At 43.6% G+C, this 20,626-nt stretch overlaps 1 protein-coding gene and 1 long non-coding RNA gene across 2 annotated transcripts; one reads left to right on the forward strand and one right to left on the reverse strand.

The window, feature by feature from the left end:
- Positions 1 to 15,081: 15,081 nt before the first annotated feature.
- LOC110690194 lies at positions 15,082 to 16,377 on the forward strand. The gene is made up of 2 exons (XR_002505038.1): positions 15,082 to 15,533; positions 16,142 to 16,377. It is a non-coding gene; the product is annotated as an uncharacterized LOC110690194 (long non-coding RNA).
- Positions 16,378 to 17,182: 805 nt separating this feature from the next.
- On the reverse strand, positions 17,183 to 19,368 carry LOC110690148 (allene oxide synthase 1, chloroplastic-like). The gene has a single exon (XM_021866974.1). It carries the CDS (start codon positions 19,160 to 19,162, stop codon positions 17,609 to 17,611), a length of 1,554 nt encoding a protein of 517 aa, XP_021722666.1. The 5' UTR covers positions 19,163 to 19,368; the 3' UTR covers positions 17,183 to 17,608.
- Positions 19,369 to 20,626: the final 1,258 nt, after the last annotated feature.

A 20,626-nucleotide genomic window follows, 5' to 3' on the forward strand; every position in this document is an offset into this window, starting at 1 on the left:
CAGAAACGGAAAAGGATAGAGAGAGAAAGTAGAGAGAAGTTGGGGCTATTAATGCTCTTTTTCTTGTAATGTCTTAATCCACCCTTCCCATCATAAATGATTAGGGTATTTAGAGGGGTGGAGCTTTGCGGCTTTCAATTATATCTCTCGGGATTTGGGCCCTGATGTAATTAGGCCTCTTTTGCGTGCTGATTTCAGGGGTCATATATGCCCTAAACACGTGGCATCTTCCTGTAACGACACGTGTCACCCTCTCATTGGGCACGTATCGCTACAGGATTCGCCTGAGCCCTTGAGCGCTTTTTAGGCTGGATGCGTGGCATCTTCCCATAGTGACACGTGTCACCCTCTAACTGGGCCACGTGTCGCTACGAGACTGGTCCACGTGTATGGGATATTTTTACCCTCAACAGGTATGGGTCTACACTTTTTGGACCCAGACCTGACCTATTAAAACAAGACCCATACCTGACCCTGACTCATCGGGTCTAAAATTTAAGGAACCATACCTTAAAATATGGGTCTCTAGGTCTGGTCCAGGACTCATCGTCATCTCTAACCTCCACTGCCCAGGTCGCAATCTTACAGTTGCATCAATTAGCCAACCACTATCCCCACCCTTAATTTTGACCTTCACCTTCAATTTTGTTGGTGTCTTTTTTCAATCAATTCGATTCTAATTCAACCTTCTTTCTCTTCATCGAGATTTGATGGGTGGTTTCTCTGTCGTCGATCTTCCAAATTGGGATTTGCTAGAGAGAAATTGGAGATTATTTTTAGGGTTATTAGGGTTTTGGGTTGCAATCAGGAATTGGGGAAAGGATTGGAAGGAATAGGAGGGGAAGTCCGGCAGGGTAAGGAATCGAGATCGTCGGCCAGGGGAGGGTTATCAGGTGGTTACAATTGCTAAAAACCGAAATTGAGACGGAGGTACATCCAATGGAATGTTGTTAAAAAAACAAGCAAGCCCGAAAATATCTTAAATCCATGAATGGGGGACCTCTGTTTGTTCTACCATTATGGAAACACTACGTGACGCATTGTCGGTGTTGTAACTGTTGTTAAGGAATTTTATGACGATAGCGATGACGGCGGAATTGCGGTGGATGTGGAAGAGGTCGGAGCGATGAGGAGGCTGGTGGATTTGGCAGAAATGAAGATGGATGATCAAATGAAGGCGTCATAGTTTGAGGTTCTGGGTTGTCGTAATTGAGGAGAGGTTTTTAAATAAAAATTAATTATAAAAAAAAATAAAAGAAATTAACCATAATTAGTAATCAATCATTCAGGTTTATCAATTACCAAAGATAATAATTAAGAATTTTCGCAATTCACCACTAAAAAAAATTAAAAACTACAGTGCTACTAAAGAGAATTTCCCCTTTTTTTTTTTTTTTTTTTTTTTTTGCAAATGGTACATCATGTGCACTAGGAGGGAAACATCCTAATACAACATGATAAAAGTGTTGTTTTTCCAACTATAATTGGCAAACCTGTAACATCATCTTTAGTTCTTTACAATACTCTAGAATGCTCAAATATAAAAAGGTTGTCTTTATATTTATAATTATGAAGAAATAAAAGGCTAAGGGTTCTTTCGGCATCGCGGTGGTATTCAGTTTTTTGGTTTCTTAAAATCATATATATATATATATATGTATGTATGTATGTATGTATGTATGTATGTATGTATGTATGTATGTATGTATGTATGTATGTATGTATGTATGTATGTATGTATGTATGTATGTATGTATGTATGTATGTATGTATGTATGTATGTATGTATGTATGTATGTATGTATGTGTTCCAGGTGCGGATCCAAGGGTTCTGCTGGGTGAACTAGGTCCCGTCAACTACCTACACAAGGCAGCACACGTAAACTGCCCTCGGGGGTGGCTCAAGGAACCCCCCTCTGAAGCTTAAGTTAGAGAGTGTTTAGAGAGATAAAGTGTACTTAGAGTGATGTAGAAAGTATAATGACTTGATTATCTTACCCCCTTTCCATTGTACTTTACCCTCTATTTATAGGCGTACCATCTCCTTTGTGGAGAGTTCAGCCTGGTCAGCCCTGCGGGCTGACTCTGCCGGGCTAGTGAGTCCTCCTTTAATTGCTTTCTCAGCAGTGAGTGCGCACTATGGGGGTTGGGCGATAGTTCAGCACGAGCTATCCTATACAACTAGCCCCTCAAGACATGGTATGAGGTCACTCATGCCGACTCTTTTCTTGTAGGAACATTCTTCTTAACTGAGCCCAGCTGGAAGGAATAGCTCAGCAGGAGCTATCCCCTACAACTAGCCCCTCAAGAGATGGCGTGAGGTTTTTTTCATGCCAGATGTTCTAAGCGTGTAGCCTTATCGGCCATGACTCAACGGGTCGTCTGGCTGAATTAACCTGCACACTCCTAGCCCCTCAAGTCTCTAGGGTGTTGATGCGCCCTGGAAACTTGGAGGTCAGGTGTTGTTTGTTTGTAAGGTGACGTTGGTTCCAGTCTTAAGAAATGACGATCTCGCGGGGAGGAATTTCAATCACTCCCGCTGAGATTTAAGAAATGACGAGCTTGCAGAGAAGATTTTCGATCACTCCCGCTGAAGTCTGAGAAATGACGATCTTGCAGAGAGGATTTTCGATCACTCCCGCTGAAGTCTGAGAAATGACGATCTTGTAGAGAGGATTTTTTATCACTCCCGCTGAAGTCTGAGAAATGACGATCTTGCAGAGAGGATTTTTTATCACTCCCGCTGAAGTCTGAGAAATGACGATCTTGCAGAGGATTTTCGATCACTCCTGCTGAAGTCTGAGAAATGACGATCTTGCTGAGAGGATTTTCAATCACTCTCGCTGAAGTCTGAGAAATGACGATCTTGCAGAGAGGATTTTCGATCACTCCCACTGAATTCTTAGAAATGACGATCTTGTAGAGAGGATTTTCGATCACTCCTGCTGAAGTCTTAGAAATGACGATCTTGCAGAGAGGATTTTCGATCATTCTCACTGAAGTTTGAGAAATGACGATCTTTCAGAGAGGATTTTCGATCACTCCCGCTGAAGGATTTTTTTTTTTGGGCGGGAATCGCATTTGCATGAGTGGAACACGTGTTGACGATCCGGGCTGTCAGTTTGATTTTACTTTGTATTAATTTCACTGTCTCTTCTTCTCAATTATTTCTTTTACTCCTCTTACTTTTTCATCTTCCCTCTTCATTAATTTGTGATTTCAAAATTTTCGCTCTTTGCTCTTCCTCTTTCAAGTGTTCGAGATCCTCCATTGTTGTGGTAAGTTCTTGCTTCTTCGTCTTTGTTTTTTGTATTTGCGTTCTTGGCTTTTTTCTTCTTATTCCTTCATTGTTCCTAAACTGATTCTTTGATTTTCTGGTGCCCCATTGCTTCTTCTTTCCTTTGCGGGCCTGTATTTCCTTGTAGATTTCATAATTTCTGACGCTTCTGATAGTAAGAACATGAGTGAGCCTCAAACGACCACTGGATCGGATTCCTTTTCCCAATCTTCTCTTTCAGGTGAGCGCCCTGCGCACACTTCTCCTATTTCTCCTTCTTCTTCTCCTACCCCTATACGAAATGTTATCCCTCCTGACTTTCCCCCTCCTGCGAGCAAGACGGGTACTGCTGCTGCGTCTGGTTCAGGAAGTAGTCGTCCCGTTGAGGGTAGTGCATTTCGCCGTTTTCAGCGCAGGCCCCGCCTTGATTTCTTTTATCCTTATTGCGAGCGAGTGCTCACGCTGGATGGGATTCCTTTATCCCATCTTACTCGCTTGAGGCTGCGCGCAATGCGCCATAAAGCATTAGTTGATGCTGTCAAGGCTAATCCCCCTGACGTGTCTCTTGTTAGCCCCATTCCCCATGTTCAACCTTTAAACAGTTTTTCTTGGCTTGATGACATGGCTGACATGCATCGATTTGATCATTATGTAGTGTAAGGCAGAAATACTAGGACTCCATCACCGTCTCCTTCCCCAGCAGTTCAATCAAGCAGGATGACTGAGTCTCCTGGTGACCACTCCTATTACGACTGTCATCCCATTTATGTTGTGGAGCCTGTAGAGAAGGGAAAAACTGAATTCTTTCTGGATGACAAGTGTTATGGGCCCAAGAACTGTGTGTTGGATTCTGGTTAGCGCAACGATGCTGAAAGGATGGATCTGGCCGTTGTTGGGCAGAAGTTCTATGGTTTTGGGGAGGGTTACAAGTTGGTTCTCCCCGCTGATGGTGCGAAGTTATCGGCTCCCCCTGCAGGTCATATTGTTGTGTTTGCCTCGCAGCTAGATTTGGGTTTGAGGTTTCCTTTGGACCCCACCTTAGAGAAGTTGCTTCGTGCTTTCAACATCTGTATCTCTCTGGTGCACCCTGCTTCCCTTCACACCCTGATTTGCCTACTGTGGTTTCTGAGGTTTTGAAGGTATCCTGAGTCCCTGCACTTGTTCAAGTCTCTCATGAGCCTGAAGAGGTCTGCTTCTGGGACTGAGTCAGGGTGGTACTATGTTGCTCCCAAGGAGAGTAGGGTTTTTTCCTACCTAAAACTTGGACGTTTCAGGGACTGGACTGGCAAGTTCTTCTGGGTGAGGGTGCCTTCCAACTTTGCTGCCCCGCGCAACTTCATAGAGATTCGTACCAACATGGCCGGGGTCACCGTTTCCCCCTCTAAGCCTGCCCGTGAGACAGAAGCTTTTAAGGCTCTGTAGGGGGCGGGGATAAGTGACTCCAAATTTCCCAAGGTCTGGGTGCCTAACTCCATCTACATTGTGGGAAATGAACAACTTTCTGCTATGCGCTTGTGCCGTACGCATGAGTCTGGTAAGTTTTTCTGCTTTCTGCCTTTTCTTTTCCTTCCTCATCTTATTTAACTTTTCTGCCGTTTTTCTTTTAAGGCTATGACAAGTTGGACAAACGTATGCTCGGGCTGGCTGATAATTGGAAGGACCCTTTGACCGCCACTCCTGAGAATCCTTCTCGGCTTTTTGATACGCTGGAGGTATTTGCGGGCTCTCTGAAGGGTGAGGTGCGCCTGGCTCCCGCTGAGCTGCGGGCTGTTGTTAGCACAGCAGCTACTGGTGAGCGCACTAGGTCCAGCCGTGCTGAGCCTGAGCCTTCGTCCTCTACTGTTGGGAGTAGGCGTGAGACTCGCCCTGCTCCTCGAAAGGAGGCTTCAGATTCTGAGGCGTTAGTGGCGCCCGCTGCTTCTCCTGAGAAGCAGTCTGTCGCGGCTTTCGGCCTGATGGCACCTCAGACCTCTACTGCCAAAAGGCAACGTGATCAAGCTTCTGATGAACCAAAGGCTACTGCCAATGATTTTACTGACAATGTTCTCCAGTTTCCCTCTAAGGGGATTGAGACTACTGCTGTGGGTGAAAAACCCGTTTCCTCTGCTGAGCATGTTCTGCTCTTTCCTTCTTCTGTCGATGATACTACCACTGCGAAGGAAACTACTGTTCCTTCTGCTGCAGCCACTGATTTTCAGCTCCCTGATGAGTCTATCATGGAGCTTCCTAGAATTCCGCCGCGTCCCTACGGGCTGAGAGGGCGGCTCTGAAGCGCTTCCCGGGGTGGAATCTCCCGAGCAGGGGATTCTCTCCAGCAAGATCGTCTAGTGATTGACTCGGAGGATGATCCGATGTCTTCTTCCCCTGCTGGAGATGAGCCAGAAGCGAAAAAGGCTCGCACTTCTCCTGATCCAGACCCTCTTGCCTCCACATCTGCCAACACTGGGCTTCCAGGTGGGAACTCTGGTGGGGAAGACACTCAGAACTCCAGTGAACTTAACCGCTGTGTTCACCAGTTGTTGAGCGATTCCTTTGAGAATCCTTTGTCTGCGACCTCACTCTCTGCTGGAGGGACTTTCCGCCCCACTAGGGCTATTGAGTTTGCTGAGGTTCTTATTGTTGTTCATCTCCGCCCAATACTATCTCCTACTGGAGCTGATAACACTCCCTTTCGGCCCTTAATGAATGTGAGGGCTGACGAATCTTTGTTTGTGGATGACCCTTAGAAGGGTGGTACCTTAGGGTACCGTTTGACTCAGGGGGTTCGTCTTCCTGCGGATTCTACGCGTAGCTCAGTCAGCCTCCTAGCTGCTACGGCCTGCCATGACCCGCAGAAGGTTAGTTTCTACTTTCGGTCTTTCTCTTTCTCGTTTCAGCCTTTCTTTTCTTCTCTGCTTATTCTGTTGCTACTGTTTTATTTTACTTTTATTTTATTTTGTTAACTTCTTTCGTAAACTCTCGCTTTGGCTCACCCTTCTCTTCCTCTTCTTTTCTTGTAACTTGTTATGTATGTGGGAGATTTGTCCAACGTTCTGCTGTCAGTGGAGAAGGAGTATCAGAATCAGGGGATAACTCTCTCTTAGAGGAATTTAGAGGTCCAGCGAGCTCAGGCTGAGAGGGATGCCATGGCCAGTGAGGTGACTCCGCTGAGGGAGAGGGCGAATGCCTTACAGCTCCAGCTAGGAAAATTTCAGCTTACTCAGACCAAGTTGAAGAGCTGCGAGGAACAGTTGGGGAACTCTCAGGCCAGGGTGAAGACGTTGGAGACAGAAATGGCAGATCTGCGAGCTGCGCATACTGTTGAGCTGGAAGCTGCTAGGAAAGAGGCTCTCAGATCTTTTGCGCTCTCTCCTGCTTTTTCTAAGCTATTGGTTGATCGCCATGATGGTGGATGGGAAGCTGCGGCTTGGTGTGTTAGAAGCTTATATGGTGAAGGTGAGGAGCAGCAGGCTCGCTTCAGCGCTTTCTGGGCTAAGGTTGAAGCTGCAGGTGAGGCTGGCTTGTTTGACCTCCCTACTGATCATCCTCGTGCTGCTGGCTGCAAGATTCCCAACTAGGCTCTTCTGAACCTGGAGGTGCCTCTCTGCCCTGACGTTGCTGCAGCTATTGGAGTCGAGTCCTTGACTAGTGATCAATAAAGGTTATGGCGGCTGTAACCCTCCTACTCCAGTGGTTCCTCTGAGTTTCCCTCACCCAGATCTGTTGTAACTAGGTAGTTTTTGTTACTATCTTTGGGGTGTATAGCTGCCAAAGATTATGTTTCTCTGTGTAATTCCTAAATACTTTGTCTTTTGTTGCTGGGTTTGCCCAGCTTAACTTGAATTTGTGTTCTCCTAACTTTACCTACTGAGTGTTTCCTTGTCCTGGTGGACGAGGGCTCAGCTTCATTTGTCCCACGACTGTCTTGCTGAATGTTTACTCTGCCCTGGAGGCCAGGAGTTCAGCTTTATAATGTATGCTTTTTATGATCTTCTTCTGCTGCTTTGCCTGCTGTTTATTTTATTGCTTGCACATTTGCCTGGAACTATGCATTTCTTAGCAGTGTCCAAATCTTTTAGTGCTGCAACATTTTTATTGCATTTGGTGGGGCCTCGTAGGTTGGGCCTCCCTGCTGAGACTTATTTGTGTCGATCAGCTTACTTATACTGCAACTTGTCATTTTGTGAGTTCTCATTTAGCTTGTTTTGCTGTGACTTATTTATGTCGTTCAGCTTGTTTATGCTGCGACTTTGTCATTTTGTGAGTTGTCATTCAGCTTGTTTTGCTGTGACTTATTTATGTCGTTCAACTTGTTTATGCTGCGACTTTGTCCTTTTGTGCCTACTTACTTCTTTTCGTAAGGGCTTATTGTCTGGTTGTCTTCTCCTTTCCTCTCCCCCTCAAAGAGATAAGCTAAGTGGGACTAAGAGAGCCTTAGTGTTGCCCACATAGCTCATCTTCTTCTTTTCCCCTTTTCTCTCCTGCTCAAGCTGAACGTGTCAGGCTTCCCCCTCAGGCGTCCCCGAGGTGGTGCCCTGTTTTGCTGTGAGCAGGTGAGGTGAAGTTTTAGGGAGAGATGCGTTTGCTTTGCCACTTTGCGCTAGAGTGCTTCTTGCCTCTAACACTTTGTTATTGTCTTTCTTTGACTTCTGCATGTTAGCATATGGTGCTTGGGCATAACATATTAAACAAATTTACGCAGCATACTCCTCACGTAGAGGCTTGTATTTCATTTAATAAAAATGGCTCAAATGCCTTAATTAACATAACATGGACTGAATAAAAGTTTATCAGACTTGAAACAACTATGTTCGTTTTTTCAGACTGCTTAAACAAAATACTTCTTTAACACATCCGCATTGAAACTATTTCTTAAGACCTGACCTTCTTGATCTGCAAGGAGGAACGCTCCTGGTCCAACTTGCTCGTGAATGATGAAAGGGCCTTCCCAGTTTGCTGATAGTTTTCCATGCTGATTTCCTCTTCCCACTGCTGCTGTTCTTCTAAGGACCAAGTCTCCGGGCAGGAGCTCCCTATGCTTGACCCTCTTGTTGAAAGCTTTTGAAATCCTGCTCTTCTGGGTTGCCAACTTGAGAGCTGCTTTCGGCCTTACTTCTGGCAGAAAGTCTAGCTCTTCCAGCATACACTTTTTGTTTCCTTGCTGCTCATAGTGGTGTATCCTCAGGCTGGGGATTTGTACTTCCACTAGGACAACTGCTTCAGCCCCGTAAGCCAGGGTGAAGGGGCTCTTACCGGTTGACTCCTTCTCAGTGGTCCTGTTTTCCCACAAGACCTCTGGGACTAGGTCTGCCCACAGGCCTTTGTACTCCTCCAGCTTTTTCTGCAGGGCTGTCAGGATCAGCTTGTTTGCTGCTTCTGCTTGACCATTGCTCTGCAGGTGGCAGACTGAGGCACTTGCATACTTTGTGCCCATGTCCCCCAAGTAGTCCTTTATGGGTTCATAGTCAAATTAACACCCGTGATCAAAGACTATGTACTGTGGCACCCCGAATCTTGTAATGATGCTTTTCCATATGAATATCCTGACTTGGGCTACCTTTATGTACTTAGTGGGTTCGGCTTCTATCCACTTTGTAAAGTAATCTATCACCACAATGAGATACCTCCTGCCCGCTGACCCAGTGGTGAAAGGTCCCAATATGTCCATTCCCCACTAAGAAAACAGGATCGGGCTGAGGATTGGAGTTAAATCCTTTGCTGGCTGATTTATGACCGGTAAATACTTTTGACACTTGTCGCATTTTTTCACATATGCTAGTGTGTCTTGTGCGAGAGTTGGTCAATATGCCCCCCTTCTGAGGACCTCTACTCCCATTTCTTTTCCACCAATGTGGTTGGCGCATATTCCGGAGTGGGCTTCTTCCATAATGCCCTCCTGCTCCCACTCTGGAATACACCTCAGCAGTGGCTTTGAGAAGCCCTTTTTGTTAAGTTCCCCGTTCATCAATACATACCAGTTGGCGTCTTTCTTCACCTTCTTAGCCTGTACTTCGTGGTCGGGTAGTGAGCCGTGGACTTTGTACGCCAAGATGTATGAGAACCAGGCTATCTTCCTTTCAATGCAGTTTACCTGCTCTTTTTTGGAAATGCTGCTAGGCGTCGGCCTGAGAGTTTCCTGCTCTGGGGACCAAGTCTATCTAGAAGTGGACTAGCAGGGCAGCCAATTCCTTTACCTTGGTTACATACTTCAGCATGGTGGCTTCCCTTATCTCATACGCCCCCTGCAGTTGGCTGGCAACGAGTTGAGAATCAGTTTGCAGGTGTACTTTGCGGGCTCCGGCTGCGAGGCTCATACGCAAGCCTGCCAGCGCCGCTTCGTACTCAGCTTCGTTATTCGATGCTTTGAACTTGAACTTTATGGCATACTCGAATACGTTTCCTTCTGGAGATGTCATTATGACTCCTGCTCCACTCCCCGTTTGGGGCGAGGACCCATCCACTTCCACCTTCCAGACCCCAATATCATCTTCTTTCTCCTTGTAGGAAGCTTCCACTATGAAGTCTGCTAAATCTTGTGCCTTGATGGCTGCTCTAGGTTTGACCTCGAATTCGTACTCATAAAGCTCAATTGCCCATTTTAAGAGTCTGCCCGATGCGTCCATTTTTTGTAATGCTTTCTCCAGCGGGTGGTTTGTGAGGACTTCTATTACATGCGCGTCAAAATATGGCTTTAGCTTCCTTGCTGTTGTGACCACTGTGAAAGCTAGCTTCTCTTCCAATGGGTACCTTTGCTCTGCCTCGGTCAGCACGTGGTTCACGAAGTATATTGGCCTTTGTTGCTTTTGTCTTTCTACCAACAAAACGGCTGCGATTGTCTGTATTGACGTAGAGATGTACAACTGCAGCTTTTCCCGCAGCTCCGGGCTGATCATTGTTGGGAGCTTAGTCAGATGCTCCTTAATGCCCTCAAAGGCTTCTTTCTCTTTAGCCCCCCACTTAAATTCTCTGTTCCCTTTCAATAGCTTATAGAACGGCAGGGCCTTATCCGCTGACTTGCTGATGAACCTGGTCAGCGCAGCCATTCTGCCTGTTAACCGCATGATATCCTTGATGCACTTAGGCTCAGGCAGGCTGAGGACTGCTTCGACCTTTTCTGAATTAGCATCTATCCCTCTCTCGCTGATCAGAAAACCCAAGAACTTTCCCAAGCTCACCCCAAAGACACATTTCTTCGGGTTGAGTTTGATTTTATATTTGTTCAGGGTGGCAAATGTTTCCTCCAGATCCATGATATGTCCAGCCTGCGTGACGCTCTTAAAAATATAGTCGTCAACGTATACTTCAACATTTCTACCCTTCTGGTGAAGGAATACTCTATCCATTGTCTTCTGAAAGTTGCCCCAGCATTCTTCAGCCCGAACGGCATAGCTATGTGATTATACACTCCCCCTTCAGTGATGAATGCGGTTTTCTGCATGTCTGGCTCATGCAGGCTGATCTGACGGTACCCTGAAAAGGCGTCCATGGAGCTTAGCAGGGCGTGTCCACTGGTTGAGTCTACAAGCTGATCTATCCGCGGTAGCAGGTAACAGTCCTTCGGGCAGGCCTTATTAAGATCTGTGAAATCAACACACATTCTCCACTGGCCATTTGCTTTCTTTACCATGACCACGTTGGCTAACCACTCTGGGTAATCACAAGGTTCAATGAATCCTGCTTCCAGGAGCTTCTCCACCTCCTCCTGGATTGCTTGGTTTTTCTCCGTGGAGAAGCTTCGCTTTTTCTGCCTAACTGGCTTAATATCCTCCTTCACATTCAGCCTGTGTACCATATATGACTGCTGGGTTAATTTCGGGCATCTCATCTGCGGAAACTGCGAAAACGTCTTTGTTCTTCCTCAGTAGCTCTATGAGGTGTACCCCTACTCCTGGATCAATGTCTTTCCCGATTTTCACCGTCCTTGAGGGGTCACCTTTTGTGAGCTCGACTGTGACGTGCTCCCCACTGGGAAGTGGCCTGGCCATTTCCTCTTTTGCGGGCTCAAAGTTTTCCATTGCTAACTTCTGTTTATCCTTTTCCCTGTGATATTCTTCACGCTTCCTTTTCCTCGACTTCCTCTCAGGTTGTTCAGTGGGCCTTCTCTTTGAACCAGGCTGCTGTCTGGTTTTTACGGGCTGCTTTAGGGCGGTTATGTAACATTGTTGGGCTGTCTTTTGACTTCCCCTAAGCTTTGCTGACCGTCCCTCATTAGTTGTGTAGGCCATGGCAAGGTGATAGGTGGATACCACCCCGCCTATCTTGTGGATGAGTGGTCTTCCCATGATCACATTGTAGGGTGAAGGGGAGTTTATCACGAGGAACTCTTCCTGGACATCACGCCTTCTTGATCTTTCCCCTACTCGGACTGAGAGTTCGATTATACCTTCTGGGGTAAGCCCTGACCCATTAAACCCGGTGACTTCGTAGCTCACCCTTTTCAGGTCATTTCTGTCCAACTTCAGCTCGTTGAACGCACTGATGTATATGATGTTGGCTGAGCTGCCTCTGTCTATCAGTATTATATCCACCTCCCAGTTTGCGATTCTCATTGTCACCACCAGCGGGTCATCATGGGGGTAAATTATGCCCTTCTGGTCATACTCATCAAACGTGGCCTACGGCTGCGGGGGAAGAGGTGGCCATCTACGCTTATCATTGTCATTTATTTGATGTATCATCGCCCGCGCTCTGTTGACTATCCCCCATGTACTGGGCCCCCGCTGATCACATACACCCTGCCTTCTAGCTTGCCATCTACGTCTCTATCTCCGGCTGGGCCCCTATGACATCCTCTGCGGTCAGGGCGGCCTGCTCTATCTTCATCCCTCCTTCTGGGAGGGTCATCGCTCTGCTTAAACTGATTCAAGTACCCTCTCCTAACCAAGTCTTCTATGTTGTCCTTATAACGCGTGCATTCTTCAGTGGTGTGACCATGGTCCCTATGGAAGTCACACCACTTGCTGGTATCACGATTTCTGTTAACCATCCTCGGGGGTCTCTACCACTTGTCATCAGCTTTGTTCACGCCAAATATATGAGACTTGGAATGGGTTAATGGGGTATATTGGTCAAACCTCCCAGGCCTTGGCCCTCTCTTTGGGTCTGACCTTCTCAGTCCTACTGCTCTGTCCGCTTCTCTGCGGTTTTGCTCAGCCCTACTCGGCTGGTCCACCCTGGGTGTGTTCTCTGCCCGGCTGACCTCTGCCCGCTTAACTGAGTCACCAGGTGCTTTCCTACCCAGCATTGCTCTTTCATTCTCGTCTGCTTTGATGAACTCGTGTGCTTTGCCCAGCGCTTCATCAAGTGTTTTGAGGCTCTTACGCCCCATATACGCTCTAAACGGTGATCCTGGTAGTAAGCCACTCTACATTGCTAGTAGCGCTACCTCCTGGCTCATATTTGGGATGGTTGTTGCCTCCTTGTTGAATCTGGTGATGAACTCCCTCAGGGGCTCGTCTTTCCCTTGAACCAACGACATCAGCTCGGTTGTCATCTTGGTTCGGTCTACCAGGGTTATGAAATGCTCCATGAACATTCTCTTCAACTAGCTGTACGAGTATACGGAACATTTGGGAATGGCCCCATACCACTCCGCCGCCAGCCCCTCCAGGGTCGGCGGGAAAGCTTTACACCAGACTGAATCTGTTATAGTGTAAAGTACCATATGGTTCTCAAAAGCTGACATGTGGCTTTTGGGTGTTCTTGTTCCGTTGTATCTGCAGCTTGGCATCTTTACTTTCTCCATTGGTTCCTCCAGAATCTCCCGGCAAAATGGGGAATCATCTGGAACAACCTGGATTCGCGCTCGTTTGTCTTTCTCCGGGATGGGTCCTCGCTCTGAGGTTGGTGACCTGCTGCGTGGGACTCGCTTCTCCGGGCTGATTCGAGTAGGGGTTATTTCCTCCACACTCCATTCTCGATTTAGGTTACGAGCTTCCAGCTCCAATACCTTCTTCCTCAGCTGAATGAGCTCTTTTTGCTCAGGGGTGAGGATCGAGGACGCCGACTTTTTCGTTACGGGCTCCGCAACTGCCGCTGTTGGTGACGGTACGGACTTTCCCCCTTACCCATATTAGTGAGAACCGCAAACATTGCAGCTAGCTGCTCCTTACTGCACTTAGAGAGGTTTCGCGCCTGTTAATGGCATTCCGTATTTGAAAATGGAGCTGGATCCCACCGAGTCTACTGGTTTTGACGCCGCTTTAGCAGTAGCTGATGTCGATCTGATGGGGTTGGATTTCTGCGAGATGGTCGATTTGGGGTTTCCGGTGGATCCTTTTGGATCGATGGTTACTAGGAGTATTTTTTGTGGTGTTTGGTTGGTCTCATTAGTTTTGGACATGGGTGTTTGTACATTTTCTTCTCTGGCCATGGTGGTTAGTTAACTAGTCCCTAGCTCAATTGGTGAACCTCAGGTTAGATGATCCTACCCCTCCTTCTAGCGCCAATTGTTCCAGGTGCGGATCCAAGGGTTCTGCTGGGTGAACTGGGTCCCGTCAACTACCTACACAAGGCAGCACACGTAAACTGTCCTCGGGGGTGGCTCGAGGAACGCCCTCCGAAGCTTAAGTTAGAGAGTGTTTAGAGAGAGAAAGTGTACTTAGAGAGATGTAGAAAGTATAATGACTTGATTGTCTTACCCCCTTTCCGTTGTACTTTTCCCTCTATTTATAGGCGTACCATCTCTTTTGTGGAGAGTTCAGCCTGGTCAGCTCTGCGGGCTGACTCTGCCGGGCTAGTGAGCCCTCCTTTAATTGCTTTCTCGGCAATGAGTGCGCACCCTGGGGGCTGGGCGATAGTTTAGCGGGAGCTATCCTATACAATATATATACTTCCTCTGTTCTTTTTTACTTGACCTGTTTCTTTTATCACGCTTGCCAATGCAAAACTTTAATGATCAATAACTTTAATTCTCTATAAGTAAAAAATTTTAAAATTTACATATTATGATAGTACTTATTGAGTCGAATTCAAAAATATCTTACATGAACATATTTTTCATTGATTATTATTTACAAAAGACGGTTAAAGGAAGGGTGATGAATAGTGTAAAAGTCAAAGCGGGTCAAGTAAAAAAGAACGGAGGAAGTACACACACACACACACACATATATATATAATGAATTAAAAATTAGTCAAATTTATTAAAATTATGATAATTTTGAAAACTGACACCAGAAAATATCTTTTCTTTTTTTTAAAAAAAAAAACAAAAAATATTGCTAAACAAGCCCTAAGATAACAATTAGTGTAAAAAATATAAATAAAATAAAATAAAAAATAAAAACGAAAAAGTTTAGAAGAAACAAGATAACAATCAATGAAATAAAATCTCGTCAAAGCTTGCAACTAGATATAAGCACTACTTTAATCAATATGGATAATTTATAAAAGGAAAATTTGTGAAAAATAAGTCCACCTTTTCAATGTTAGCTTAAAATAATTCAACATTTTATTTACTCAAAATAAGTTAATTTTTTGGCTGACGGTTAGGAGAGGGAATTGAAAGAGAAAAGGGCTAACATTGAGGAGAATAGGGGGATTGGCGGCCAGTCACAGAGGGGATCGGAGTTAAAATGGGTCGAGCACTACTACAAAAATGGCCAAAGAGACCTAAGATAAGAGACCGCTTGATTAAATAACATGTGTCTTTGTTTCAAGAGACCCAATATTACAAATAACGGGTCCATCTAATATTACCTTAAGAAAGTGAAAATTAATAAAGACCGTTTACCAAAGATAACCGGTCTCTCTTGAATTTTTTATTTGTAATTTTAAAATAGAGAGACACTTGTCCTTAAAAAAGCGGTCTCTAGACTAACACCTTAGACCGCCTATTTAAGTTAGGCGGTCTCTGCATCTAATACCTTAGACCACATATTTAAGATAGGCGGTCTCTTAATCATTTTCTCTTTTAATCTCCTTTATGGCTTTTGGACTTTACCCCAACCGTTCTTTGTTCTCCCTCCTCATTTTATAACCCTAGCTTGCTTTCAGCCTCCTTCCTTCCAATCCATCCCCTGACTTTCTCTCTCTATTTTGAGGCAAGTCATGCAACCACCTCTAACCTTTGCACTTCTATTGCTCTCATTCACACTCCTTCACCCATACTTTCTCCTTCTCGATCTCAGCCCCGCCAACATAACTCCGCCCTATACATCCCTCATCATCGCTTGTCGCGCAGCGGTAGCGTCTGCAACCAACTCGTCACCTTTTCTTTCTGGGAAGCGGCGGTAGCGATAGCTCCAAACACTCGGTTCTCTCTTTAGGTTCAAAGGTTTGTCTCTCTCTCTCTCTCTCCCCTCTTCATCTTTTCTTTATGTATATTATTTTTCTGAATGAGTTGATTTTCGATTTGATATATGTGGGTAATTTTTCTTGAATTTTGTTTTCATAATTTATTTGGTTTTTTCAACAAATCTTGTAGTTTACATTCTTTAAATTAGATGAAAATACATATCAAAATCATAATTAGCGGCTCAAAATCACAATGGATTACTAGATCTACTCTTGATAGGTTATTTTAAAATACTAAACGAAAGATCCCGTAAAAAAACAAAGCAAATTACCAAACGAAATAGTGTGTTGAAACTGAAAGTCAGATTTCATTTCACAAAGAGGACTAATTTTAGCGAACTTCTTTTTTAATATAAAAAATTTCTGTTTAATTATACTTTTCTTTCATTTTTCGTAGGTTATTAATGATTTTATCAATTCAATTGGGGTAAAATAGTATTTTCTGGGTACTCCATTTGAATTTTGGGTTTTTTTTAATTAACTTTTGAAATTCTGGATTTGGATTAATTTTTATTTTTTTTGAGGTGGAGGTGGTTGTTAACTACAATTTTTTTCTGGGTTAAGCTAATTTTTATATGTTAATTGCAGCTTATAATCAAATGGATCATCAGTTCATATTCGAAGCTAAAGAAGATCTACACGAATGAGTTGTTGAAGTTCGGTTTGAAGAAGCATTTTATAGGATTAATGATTTTTTTATCTATGCAATTCTAGATTTTGTATAATTTTGTATTCTATAGTCTATACCATGTATAAATATACAAAATGTAAAAAAATCAATTAGTTATTTTAATGAAATGTAATTTTAATTTACGATTTAAAAATCAAATAAATTAAGCTATTTTTAAAAAAAAAATGATGCCCAAGGAACCTGTGAAGTTAGATAAGCGGTCTCCGTTTTAAAAAAACAGAGACTGCCTATTTGCAATAGGCGATCTTAGTTTTCCTAAAAAAGAGACCGCCTAACATCAATAATCAGTCTTAGTTTTCTCATTCTAGAGACCGCCTTTCAGCAATAGGCGGTCTTAGTTTGTTCATTCTAGAGACCGCTTCCATCAAAGCAGTCTCTTTGCCAAAGAGACCACTTAGCTAGAGACTGCCTCTAAAGCAGTCTCTTTGGCTTTTTTGGAAAGGTCTCTTTGACCATTTTTGTAGTAGTGGAGGTAGGAAGGGAGAGCGAGAACTAACATGGGTTGTGTGTGGGGGGAGTGTGGTCACCGGTGGGGGAAAGGGCCGACAGGGGGTTGGTGTGGTGGGAGTGACGACGGTGCAAGGGGAAAGAAGAGAGTGGTCTAGGGTGGGGGGAATAGGCAACGGTTGCCGGTGGCCTGGGAGTGGGTATTATAATTTTTTTTTTTTTTGAGGCAAAGAATTACAATTCTTTTATTAAATAATAATATAACTCAATTATAATTAAAATTTTAAAAAAGAACCAATTGTATTTTGACAGTTGGCATAATTGACTCAAACAACCGGTTACCTATAAAACTAACAGGTCACAACTCATTTTTGGGATATCGAGTAAAGGTCGACTTATTTTGAGCTAACCGCATAAAGTTTGGCTTATTCTTAACAATTTTTCCTTTATAAAAAAGATACAAGTGAGAAAATCAAGACCGGAGAGAGGGAGAAATAATTAAAATGCATAAAATAAAGAAGACATTCATATATACTGATATAATGAGCTATTGCTCACTACTTAATAAAATACAAAAATCACAATCAACATAGATCCAAATAGGTTATTAAAAAATAAAAAAAATAATAAAAAAAATAAAAACAACAACAAAACACATGAGAAAAACCCCCCTATCCATTCCTAATTTCCTAATCCAGACCTCCAAACTAACTTCTTAATTTTGACATTAGCAGATTCAAAAAATCACGTTAAAACTAAACATTACTCCATACTACCCCGTACATCAACACCTACTTATCACATTACCAAATTTTATTTATTTTTTTCTAATGTGATAACCAAACTTGAAGGATAAAAAGATTAGTACATACTACATGCCCCCTACTTTATCAACTAAAGCAAGCTAAAATTGATCATCAAAAGGTTGCTCTCTTGAGGGAAGTAAAAGTAATTTTAGCACCTAAAGGAGAGACACCAACATCAATACCAAACGAGTCGTACCTCAAGAACAACTGTACGACCAACAACCTCGAAATCAGCACAACAAAATCTTTCCCAGCACATTGCTTATTATGAACAGTCGGGCTTTGGGTTTCCGGCCCGTTTGACCACAAAACATGCTTCAACTTTTCTTCACCTTCTTCTCCAACAAACCGATCAGCTACAAACTCTTCAGCCCGATCAAATATCCTCGGATCCTTCGTTGCGAACGGCTGAAACCCGAACAGCATCTCACCTTCCTTAACTTCATACGCAGCGTCGTGGGATTCGATAAGGAGATCCTTTTTAGCCCGCCCAAACTGTAGCGGGACGGGCGGTTCGATTCGGAGGGACTCGTACACTACTGATTTCATCAAGGGCATTTGTTCCATGGCTGACATGGTGAGTTTTCCTCCGTTGGATCGGACTGCGGATCGAATCTCCTCCGCGAGTCGACGGTGGAGATTCACCCCGGCTCGTCCGATTTGTTTGATCATGTTAGGAAAAAAAATCTTCATCCCACCAAATGAATTAAAGCACGTGGTGAATATAAGGTTGTGACATGCCTCGTCACGTGAGATCCCGAGTTTGGAGGCTTCTTCGAGAAGATCGGTTGAGTTTTGGTAGAAAAAGTTGTATAGTTTTTTGTAATCTTTTTTGATTAGTGAAAATGGAAGGCGAAAGCTATGAAGTGTTAGTTCTTCGATTGGTTTTGGTAGTCCAAGTGTGAGAATTGGGCCAAGTTGGAATAATACCCATTTTGATATTATTGATGGTGCTGTTCTTCCAAGTTCTGAATCTTCTGGATTAACCCCGTACCACGCCCGGGCCAAAAAGTCGAAAGCGGCTTGATCGTTGGCCTCGTTGAACTTGGCCTTCCCATGTGTGGCTAGCTCGTTCTCTAGCTCATCGAATAAGTTGGAGTAAGATGTTTCGAACTCGGGAAGAACTCGGTGGCGGGTGGTGCTGACTAGCTTGAACATTAGTTGTTTCAATTTCTCGTGACTCGGCTCGGATGGGTCGAGGTACGAGAGGACACGGTATCCTCCGGTGAGTTCGAGGGAGGGAGTGTAAGTTCCGGTGAAGACGTCCTTCTTTTCGACTTTGGAAGTGTCGAAGAGTGTCGGAAAACTCTTACCATCGAGCAAAACGACGACGTTTGGGTCAGAGGAGATCAAAGGGCCAGGTGGCATGTTGACTCTAAAAACAGTTGACTTGTACTTTTGGACTCTAGATTTGAAAAACTCCTCCCTCCCTTGATTGTAAAAGTAATCGTGGCGATCGTTGATTGGACCGACAATTGGAAGACCATAATCGCCGGGGATCTTCTTGATCGGTAGGCTACTCGCCTTTGAGGGTTCCGTGGGCGGTTGCACGGTAAGAGTAGCATAGATCCGGCCTCGATCACCACCACAGAATAATTTGCGGTTAGCAGGAGAGGTAGCGTTGTTGTTACTAAGTGGGGGTAGTAGTGATGAAGATAGTGCCATTATTGTGGAAGGCACAAGATTTAGAAATTGGATGGGAGAGGAAAAATTAAAGGAATGGTGGTAAAGGAGTTGAAGTTGGTAGTGGGCTTATTTTTGTAATGGGTGTTAAATGTGGTTTGCTGCGTTGTGTTGGTGATGCGGAGCACTATATATATACTCTAAAGGTGGTCGTAGTACTCGTATAATAAAGTGGGAAAATTAAAACTCGTGTTAAATGGAGGGAAATAAATATAGTACGATTACTCTTGAGTATAAAGTAGAAATTTTAGTTGGGTGTAGGGTCCTAGGGAAGAAAACGGCAGGACGGTGAGGATTCCGATTTAGTGATTATGTTTTTGGGACTTTAAAGAATTGGGATAAGGACTTATATTAATTCCTCCGTCCGGAAATGTTTGACCCGAAGTCATATACTATCTCCGTTAACTTTTATTTGCAACTTTGGAATATTTTATGTCTCACAAATAATACTCCAAAGTTGCAAATAAAAGTTAACGGAGGTAGTATTATATTGTCTCCGTTTTGAAAAGTTTGATTTACTTACGGAGAACTACTTATAGGATCAAAATAAATAAGTTTAATCATATTTAAGGTTTTATACAATATAAATAAATTAGCATATGAGATCTTATTAGCTTCTTTTTATTATATTGTGTCAAAAAAAAAACATTTTATTATAAATATTTTAAACATCAACTTTTTATAATTTTACTTATACATAACCGAAGATACTCATTATAAATCGCGCAAATGCAAAATGAGTCGAAATTTCAGGAACGGATGGAGTATGAAAAATCTACGGTAGTTATCCTTCATTCAAAATACTATATTATACTACCTTCGTTTCTGAAAGTTCGACTCACTACTATTCATGTGGTCAAAATAAAATATATTTGACCACATTTTATGATTTATATAATCAAAATAAATTAACAAATTTGATTTTATTAGATTCCCTTATGATAAAATTTTAAAATATCAAAATTTTATACGGAGTAATTTTTACTTATACATAGCCGAAATTATAAATGGTCAAAGATGTTCATTGGAGATTGTACAAATGCAATGTGAGTCGAACTTTCAAACAACGGAAGTGTTTCGGGGTTTTCTGATGTCCTGCGGGAGAGTTACAATTCCGAGACTGGAACCGGACGCCTGTACCTGCAAAATAACGGAGACTCCTGAGAGCTCCGCCTCCAACGGTCAAGTTAGTACCTGATTAAGGAGTAATTAATACAGAAATTAAAGTAATAAGGTCTCTCTAGGTGAGAGTATTTAATGAAGGTAATCTGCTTTGCTAGCGAGATCAGCCGGTTATTAATGTGTTCCGTAAATAATTCTTCCGTAAATTATTCGGTCCCCCGATTAATGAGGATTAATCGAGTATTTATAGCCTTGGGAAGCGTGCAACTCTCTAGGTTTAAGGTAAACCTAGGGCCGATCGGGCTTCTAGACTGAAATGGGCCT

Source organism: Chenopodium quinoa, unplaced genomic scaffold (assembly GCF_001683475.1).
Source record: "Chenopodium quinoa cultivar QQ74 unplaced genomic scaffold, ASM168347v1, whole genome shotgun sequence".
NCBI classification, from domain to species: Eukaryota; Viridiplantae; Streptophyta; class Magnoliopsida; order Caryophyllales; family Amaranthaceae; genus Chenopodium; species Chenopodium quinoa.